Source organism: Ipomoea triloba, chromosome 14, assembly GCF_003576645.1.
Source record: "Ipomoea triloba cultivar NCNSP0323 chromosome 14, ASM357664v1".
In the NCBI taxonomy this organism is placed as follows: domain Eukaryota; kingdom Viridiplantae; phylum Streptophyta; class Magnoliopsida; order Solanales; family Convolvulaceae; genus Ipomoea; species Ipomoea triloba.
Window position 1 is genome coordinate 3,988,578 of NC_044929.1, and position 9,607 is coordinate 3,998,184.

The window sequence follows — 9,607 nt, forward strand, 5'->3', positions numbered from 1 at the left end:
AGAGGAGTGCGGGCGCCGCCTCCACTAAACTAGCAGAGGCGGCAACCGCCGGGAAGCAAAAGAGGAAGCCGAAGGTGAAGGATGGTTAGAGAGAGAACCATCAGATTAATGACAACAATTAGGAACTAGGAACTTCTTTCTGAATTAGTGCTTCTGTACCGGCCCAAGAAGGAGACCCAAAGCAGAGTTTGATAAGAATTGGACTTAGCACTTACTTTCTGAATTAGTGCTTCTGTACCGGCCCAAGAAGGAGACCCAAAGCAGAGTTTGATAAGAATTGGACTTAGCACTTATAATATTAGCAAGATAACAAGTCGAGCTATCGAAGAGTTTGATAAGAATTGGACTTAGCACTTATAATGTCATGAGTTGCCTCCTGAGGCTCGAACCCACTCCCATCATCCATGTGGAAGTGTTAATCTCACCGAATGCCACTTGACCACAAGGTCTTTGGCAGTGCTTCACAACTTTAATTGTATTCGTATCTCATTGTTTTAGGATTTTTTTACACAATTAATCTATACAGATGTGTACGACACTACATGATAAATTATAGTGCCAAGTTCTAGTGCAACCATGTCTTAACTTGCGGGTATGCAAAAAAACACACAACAAAGAAATGCACCAAAAACGCCACAGACCAAAAAAAATACATCATACCTTACCACATTTAATGGTGTGTTTTCAAACACTGTGTGGTGCTTTTATACATATCTAATTGTGCGTTTTGTAGTAATACGTACTTAATGATATTTTTTTATGCATTAGTACATTTTTTTGTTGGCGGCATTTGAGTTGGCAAATATATATATATATATATATATGATGTTGAAAAATCAGCATTTAGAAAACATTAACCCTAAAAGAAGGATCAACATTAGCAAATCATCCATTTCTAATAACAATATCAGGAGGAAGAGAGAAGAGAACTTAAAGCATAGCGGAAAATATATATGCAATTAGCAAGTGATGAAATAATTCATAAGAAACAAGAAAAATCAATGCTTGTTGCACAGATGTGCGAATGTGCCTCTGGAAATATACTGAGAGATACCGCTGTTACTCTGCCAAACTACTAGTCCTCCTTACACTGATGGGAAAAACTTGTTGAGATTGAAGGGCAAGGAGTAGAACTCTTCGCTCCTCGTGTCGGTTTTGAACGACCTGAACTTATCCCACCAGTTCATGCCTCGGTCCTTCCTACTCACGCTGTCTTTCTTGTGCAGCGAGGCGTCCAAGAACAGCGCCAACAGCCCCGCAATGAATGGTTCCGAGGAGAGAGGCACATTGATCATATCATTGAACTGGAAAAAAAGATCAGAAATATGCATATAAAGATTCGGTTTTTAACTGTTTCTAGTGGAGGTTTAATAGCCAAATCAGTGTTGGAGTGCTTACCCATCTCGCTTTTGTGTGTACAGGACCAAACCCGTTTATTGCAGTGTACTCGTTGAAGTATTGCGGGATGGATAAGCCCATGAAAACCGAGAATCCAAGGATGAATTTAGTCCTAAAGCTGTTCAAATTGCAGAATTGGAGGAAGCTGAGGCCTGCTGAACCTGAAAACCGTATGATTTTGTTAAACAGTCAAGGCTCACGAAGGATGTAAAAAATCTCGTTTAGATACCTACCGACATAAGCAAAGAACAGGCAATACAATGCAGCAATGATGGGAGCTGGAATCGATGCAAAGACAGCTCCGAATTTTCCTGGACAGGCAAGAGTGCAATAGAGAACGATTTAGTAATTTTTGCAGGAATAAAGAGAAGTTGTTAATCCGATTCAGCTGCACTCACCAAGTATCGAGAAGAATATCATGAAACCAGCCGATATTTGCACAACTCTCCGGCTTCCAACACGAGTCAATGCTAGCAGACCAGCGTTTTCCCTATAGAAAGAGAGAGCAACTTCCGTTTTTATAAAGATGACAGGTTTGGATAAACCTTCGTTTCGAAAAGGAATATAGAAATCTTACACAGAGACAGATGACCCGTTCCCTGTTCCAAATAATCCCGAAAACAGTATGCCTACACCCTGGAACAAATTGAAATAATTGTTCAGTGCTCAAAAGCTAGGAAATTACCAAGAATATGATAAAGATCTTACAGATGTTAGTGATATTAGCTTTTGTATTTATATAAAATCTGATTCATTGGACAAACTATTTGTGTTGGTAAATACATTAACCACAATTAAGCTACAAGGTGGATAGCTGAATATAAACTCTTCTTAATTTTGTGTCGAACATTATTGTGTGAGTGTTGAGGTTTAGCTGAGGCATAGTTCAGGACCCACTTGTTTTTTTGTTTTTGTTTTTTGAGTACTACTGACTCTGTTACAATGCAGTATCTGTTCATACTACTTTCTCAACCCTCCACTTCTTGTATTTGGTCCAGTATTGGAGCGAGTAATATAATTCATTTACCTGCCAGCCAACACCACGGCTAAGAACAGAAGGCGGTATTGGGGTTGCGCTAGCATATCTGGAGACGGCAATGAAAGCGCCAGTGGACTGTCGACAGAGTAAATAAAGGTCATAAAACTCGCATCCTCTGCATAGTATATATCGAGCTAAAAATGTGTAAAGCAGAAGAGAGATAGAGTCGGGATTCTCTAAAGCACACCTCAACCAGAGCAACAAATGAGGCTGCCATCATTGCAAATGCTTCTCCAGCATCAAATGTGGGAGCTCCCCATTGAAATGGATATGGAACCCGTATCCTGCACAAATGTTAGATCAAGCGTTTACCACTATGCCAGAAGCTATAGCTAGTAGCGAACATTATTTCCTTATAGACTGCCCCATCACATTTTCGAGAAGCAGGGTGCTGAACTTGGCCCTTCACCGACCTCTGCCCAACAAGAAAGTTCACAGTAGTGAAGACGTGAAGTGGCTTAACTCGTGTGCATCAGAAACCATTGGGTCAGTGACTCAGTGTTCCTATGCCACCAATCTACAAATGTTTGGTCTCTGACACATGCTTAACCAACAATGGCCTTAGCTTGTATATGTGACAAATAGAGGTTTGGTTATGCAAGATGCAAATCATTTAATAATAAGTCATCATGTTGAACCTATTTCCCGATGTCTTACCAGGGAGCACCACTGATAATTCCAGCACGATCTGTTCTGCAGCTCAGTTGGGTCTTAATTGGTGCATTCTTGTACGCTCCTCCCACTGTGAGAAGGTGAGCATAAATCCACACAATGGCAACAGAGAATAGGACAGCAAAACGGTCAAAGACATGCCGGTCTCCTTTCATCAGGTGGGGTATGTACTGCACAAAGTAAAAAATAAAAATTATACACACAGACACACACAATTGGGTATGTTTAGAACGCGTTTCACAGAGGTTTAGTGCAACATCAAGTCTGAAACCTGTGAAAAGATTACAAGAAAGATGAGTTGCGGCAGTCCAATTTCCACACACTTTGCAACCTACAAGTAAAAGTTGAAAGTAAGAAACTGACAATCAATAATAAGTTTACGATTGCAAATTTGCAATAATGCAATCACAGATCAGCCTAATCCTTGTACTTTCTCTTTTCGCTTTTATAAATTCCCAAGTGACACTTGTAAGAGCATACCAGAGGAAAACCAAATTCGTACAGCCCAAACCCTGATAAAGCTACCAATGGAACAGCAGAAAGTGGACTTATGAACCTGAAAGTGGAAATAATGACCAGTGAGCTATTACACAAGATAAAAATGACATGAAAAAGGCTAAAACAACAATTCAGATCATTATGACGAATTGAAGTTGAGAAAACTTTTCCTTCTCTTTTCTTTTCTTAGTTTTACCTAATCATTGGCATCTAAATATAAAGTTATGGTCCTAACAAGGATTAACCCACCTAGTCACATTTCGCCAAAGACCACTAAAACCGAGAATAATTTGAAGAGTTGAAGCCACAATTAGTGCTCCCTGAATCGCACGCATTGTCCTCTCAAACTTCTGCTCAAACAACAGTGAAAGAATAGATAAGATCATTAAATCTACTAAAAGACCATTTTTCAATCAACAACAACAATGGATTCTAGTCACCTGACCTCTTGAGGATCCATGATCCCATTATATCGACCAGCCAAGACTATCGAAAGTGTCGTAGGCACAAAAGTATAAGAGCCGCCAATCACAGCAGGCAACCGAGTGCCAAACAGAGACTGAGTCAGTGTGTTCAAACCAGCAACAAAAAGCAGTGTCTGAATCATCTTTGCTTTTTCTTCCTGATTAGAATGACAATCAATTCCCAATCAGGTAGATGAAACACCAGAATCATCCTCTCAACCATTACAAAAATAATGTTTTTTGTAAAATCCAAACCTCACCTTTCCTCCTCCCATTTGAGGAACCAGAGTGGTGGGGATGAGTACAGTTGTGCCAAGCATAACAATATAGTGCTGAAACCCAAGCAATATGGCCTCAGCTGCAACCACAATTAAAACATTCATCCATAAAATGTACAAAGCCTAAGTCAGATACAAAGGCAGAAAACCCCATGAAAGGACCCTAGATAACTTATCGAGCTTCCAAAAGCTGAGATCAAAACTCATGGCATTAGCAAAAAACCATTACATGAAAGGAACACAAACAGGAAACATCAGCTTTTCTACAAGGGGACACAGAAAATGTACCCCATAAAGCAGTAATGCAGAAGACAACATTATAAGATAAAAAATATGTTAGAGAACAGCATTCATAATTCTTAAAATTTATTATTCCTCCATTAAAAAGAAGAAAAAAGCATTTTCTACGAAACAGAGACATTGGGGTTGGGGGCTTACGCCAGGGAGGGGGGCTGGTAATGCAGTAAGAAACATTGGGCAGCTGATCTTTAACAGGGTGTGGCTGTTCATCCTGTTTAGGCGGCGCCGCCGCACCTCCTCCCCCTGCCATTGTCCTTAGCTTCTCCCTTTCACAAACTTCTCTAAAACCCAAAAATCCCTATACCCTCTCCACAAATACAAAGCCTGGAAAAATCTCAATCCCCAAGAAGCTAGAAAAATGCAATAAAAGAACAAATCATAAAAACCCCACTCATTAAGCTACACTAAATGCCAGGAAACGAAGATCGCAGGAGGTTATAGAATTCTTAAAACCCTCATTGAAGAAAAGCAAATGTGGACTAGGAAGGTGGCATTGACAGGGAGAGACAATGTGGGGTGGGGGGTGGAGAAAAGCTAAACAAAAACTAGGAGTGAGAATGGAGAAAGCGAGCAAAGTAGTACACACCCTCCCTCCCTCTGTCTGGAAGAAGAGAATCTTTATAACTTCTCTCACTAAAAATTTTATAAAAAAAATTCAATTTTGACGCTTTGGGTTTGCAGACATCAACAAAACTTTTCCTCTTTCTCTTGGCTCACGAAAAAGATAAAGCTAAACAAAGCATCTCTTCTCCTCCTTTAACATTCTCTTTACTTCTCCGTTACACAATATAATTACTCTGAAAACGAGTAATTTTTCTCCGGTTAGTGAACGAAAATGACAGCCAACTGGCTTACTCTTTTAGTTCTTCTAGGCATTTCTTGTGAAGACAAGAAAAGAGCCCTGCAATAAACAATTTGAGAGTCAAACAAAAATTACGACAACAGATTTTCAGGATTCCTTTATTATTCTTTTTTGCACTCTCAATTCTAATTGTGAAACGTCAAAATCTGTACAAAATGAGCAATCGCTGGCGTGGCGTGAATTGCCATTGGGCATTGCAGTTTTGTTGCGGGCAGTTTTGCATGACAAATCGGAGTGAGCTGTAACACCAATACGTGCGTAGACATCTACTGACGGGCCTTTATCAATTTCGACTGTCATATTTCTTTTATCTTGTTTACACATAGTAGGTTAAAATTTTCAAATAAACTCCTGTAAATTATACCAGGATCTACTTTGCATTATTATAAATAGTTGTTCAAAAATAACCTTTATATTGTACTTGCAGTTAACAGTTTCTTTATATTATATTATGTGTCAGTAATTATCAAATTATTTTTTTTTTGAAAAAAATTATCAAATTATTTATTTATATACAGAAACTGTTAACCGAAATTACAAAATTTTTGTATTACGATTCACAATGTTATATGAAATGGTATAGCAATTGATAAACTCTAAAACATATACAAAAGAAAAAGTGATTAGTTCTCTAAACTTTAAAAGGAAAAATATTTTCTTGGGTCATCTTAAGTATGTTTTTTTCCCTGGCATTTCAGATTTGGGAACAAAGTTCAACCTAGCATGACCAAACTACCCTCATATGACTTGATTGAATCGAGAATATTTTGGAGATTAAAGTTATCAAATAATGCATATTTAAATAATATTGCTATAATATTTATTATATTTTATAATAAAGTATATGGAGGATTATCATAATATTTTAATTTAAACAATTCCTTACGTATATATCACATGCATTCCTTGAGTTTATAATAGGTTTATAGTATTCATTATATATGTTCATAAAAACAAAACTAAATGTACACAAACATTATATTACAATTGCATCATGATTAATACTTAATAGCATAATATTTGTTTTATATGTTCATAAACCTAAGCGTTAATGTAAACACTGAACTATGCATTTGTCGTACATTATATGTGTTTCCATTCACTTTATAGTAGGTTTGCAATATTCATTTTATATGTTAATAAAAATAAAGTTTAATGTACATAAACGTTGCACTAAAGTAATGATTTTATGTACCTATAGATTTATTTTAAAAAAAGTTAAAAATATATCAATATGACCATATGGGTGTCATTAAAGTATAGATTTTTAATGATATGTTTTTTTACATTAGTTTTATTTGTATAAAAAGAAAAAGATAAAAATAAATTTAAGTTGAAAAAATATATAAGAAAAAAATAAGGATGTGTTTGCAGTGCATGTTGCTACATACACCCTAGGCTATGCTATAACTATTGGTCATATCATCACAAGTGCAATTCACTATTACTCCGGTCACATTTTACCTATTTTGTTTATTTTATTCATTAATCAATCGCATGTTTTTTTTTTCATTAATTTTTTTATGATTTTAAATTTGATTGTTTGTGTTCAATATGGAGTAATATTTTTAATGTAGTTTTTTTTTTTTGTGAATTTTTTAATGTAGTTTCTAAACATATAAATTTATATACGGAGTACTAAGTTTAAACTTATTATTATGTGAAATTAAATTGTAATAAATTTATTTAAATATTGTTAATTGAACTAGACACATAAAATGAGCGGAAATAACATTATATTTTTGTAGCATCTATTCAATTTCAAACATATTTTCAAAATTATATTATTTTATTATAAGGTATCATTGTCAAAGATTTTATTCATAGAGTAATATACCACATGTACTCCCACATTCTACTCTATTTAATACCCCTGCTTACATGTCACTCTTTGATTCATTTAAAAATATGTGGGCCACAGTTTTAATTACTTTCTTTTAATTTTCCCCCAACAAAATAAAGACATGTAGCGTGAATTTTACTCCCTTGAAGGCCATTTAGGACACTTGTTATTTTTCGTTTTCTATATATACTCAGCGTCCATGCAATTCAAGCGCATATTACTGACACGTGGCACAGAATATCTGTATCAAACTTTTTTGTACTACTGAGAAACTATTCGTCCAGTCTTTTCAAAATCTGGTAAAGTTTTTGCAGCTGACTGGATGCATAGCAGCACAGTTGTAATTTGTAAATCTGAATTTCCAATCAAATTATATTCTTGTTTTTTTTTTTTTCATATATTTCTATTAATATATTGACTCAATGCTTTCTAATTTCATATGATACTTTGGAAGCCTCGAGCGATAACTCGGTGGTCGAAAAATTGAGTATGAATGCAGTAATTCAGCAAATACTCAGAGTTTGAATTCTCAATGGGAAAAATATGATCTATGACGAAAACAAGTAATTCAGCAAATACTCAGAGTTTGAATTCTCAATGGGAAAAATATGATCTATGACGAAAACAAGTAATTCAGCAAATACTCAGAGTTTGAATTCTCAATGGGAAAAATATGATCTATGACGAAAACAAGTAATTCAGCAAATACTCAGAGTTTGAATTCTCAATGGGAAAAATATGATCTATGACGAAAACAAGTAATTCAGCAAATACTCAGAGTTTGAATTCTCAATGGGAAAAATATGATCTATGACGAAAACAAGTAATTCAGCAAATACTCAGAGTTTGAATTCTCAATGGGAAAAATATGATCTATGACGAAAACAAGTAATTCAGCAAATACTCAGAGTTTGAATTCTCAATGGGAAAAATATGATCTATGACGAAAACAAGTAATTCAGCAAATACTCAGAGTTTGAATTCTCAATGGGAAAAATATGATCTATGACGAAAACAAGTAATTCAGCAAATACTCAGAGTTTGAATTCTCAATGGGAAAAATATGATCTATGACGAAAACAAGTAATTCAGCAAATACTCAGAGTTTGAATTCTCAATGGGAAAAATATGATCTATGACGAAAACAAGTAATTCAGCAAATACTCAGAGTTTGAATTCTCAATGGGAAAAATATGATCTATGACCTTTACCCACTGAGGCTCGAACGCATGACCTCCCACTTGAAAAAATCACTTCATGCCACTTGACCACAAGGTCTTTGGCAAAAAAACTATTTCAAAAAGAATATAAAATACACTATTAAATGGTGGAATATATCTATTTCTAAAAAATGGGTTATTCTACTTCGCCCATATTTTTGTAAATTAAATGTAATAATAAAAAGGAAATTGATAAATTATTAGAACTACGCCTATCAAAATTACCCCCCCCCCCTCATGTGGCAAAATCAATTTGATTAGCACTTTGACTTTTAATTAAGTCGCCCCAGTGTGAACGGTGATTAGTCTGAGTATAGTACGGATTTAAAGGTGTCTCATCCAGTTAGGGCTTGCTCATGACATCTTATGGTCTAATTCAAATAAATAAATAAATAAATAAAATTATCAAAGTGTCAATTGTCAAAATGATCTCTTACTACATTTCTGTTCACAAAAATGAATTTTGGAGACATAAATCGCATTCCATAGGAAAGGGAAAATAAACCAAGAATAGAGTAGTAATCTTATTGCATTATTTGGTTGGTTCAAAGAATAGATTTCAAGAATTATATAAATATTTATGCCGGTCGCTAGATTTTTGCCTAAAATGGGAATCACCTGCAATAGCAGGTCATTTACTAATTTTTGAGTCTTTTTGTCTCAATTAAACATGTTAAAGGATATTAATGAGACTTATTTGATCCTTTTTTTAATATTTATTAACCAATCATGACACACAAACTTTAAATAACCTTTCTTTATATAGATTATATATATAGAGAGAGATTACACATTTACACCCAAAGTAGAATTGAGAACTATCACACATAACCACAAATTTCAACTTCACCAGTCACCCAATTGACTTCCAAAATTTTAAAAAAAAATAAAAATTACTTGGCAACCCAAAAATATTGGGATTACTTCACCAAACTCCTCCACTCCAAACCCAGTCTAAGAAAGGAGTAATCTTTTCTTCAAAATTACATTTTTTTTCTTCATCAAAAGGTGCAAATCTACCTGAAATGTGTAA

General features: G+C 35.1%; 1 protein-coding gene across 1 annotated transcript; it reads right to left on the reverse strand.

Moving 5' to 3' along the window:
• Window positions 1-842: 842 nt before the first annotated feature.
• On the reverse strand, window positions 843-5,365 carry LOC116003816 (nucleobase-ascorbate transporter 7-like). Its single transcript, XM_031243753.1, has 14 exons — window positions 4,788-5,365; window positions 4,332-4,429; window positions 4,053-4,229; window positions 3,857-3,957; window positions 3,590-3,665; window positions 3,381-3,440; window positions 3,095-3,279; window positions 2,625-2,721; window positions 2,426-2,512; window positions 1,976-2,034; window positions 1,797-1,888; window positions 1,632-1,709; window positions 1,399-1,559; window positions 843-1,304 (listed from the first exon to the last, which is right to left on the reverse strand). The coding sequence occupies exons 1-14, from the start codon at window positions 4,897-4,899 to the stop codon at window positions 1,086-1,088; spliced, it is 1,602 nt and encodes a 533-aa protein (XP_031099613.1). The 5' UTR covers window positions 4,900-5,365; the 3' UTR covers window positions 843-1,085.
• Between the last annotated feature and the right edge of the window lie 4,242 nt (window positions 5,366-9,607).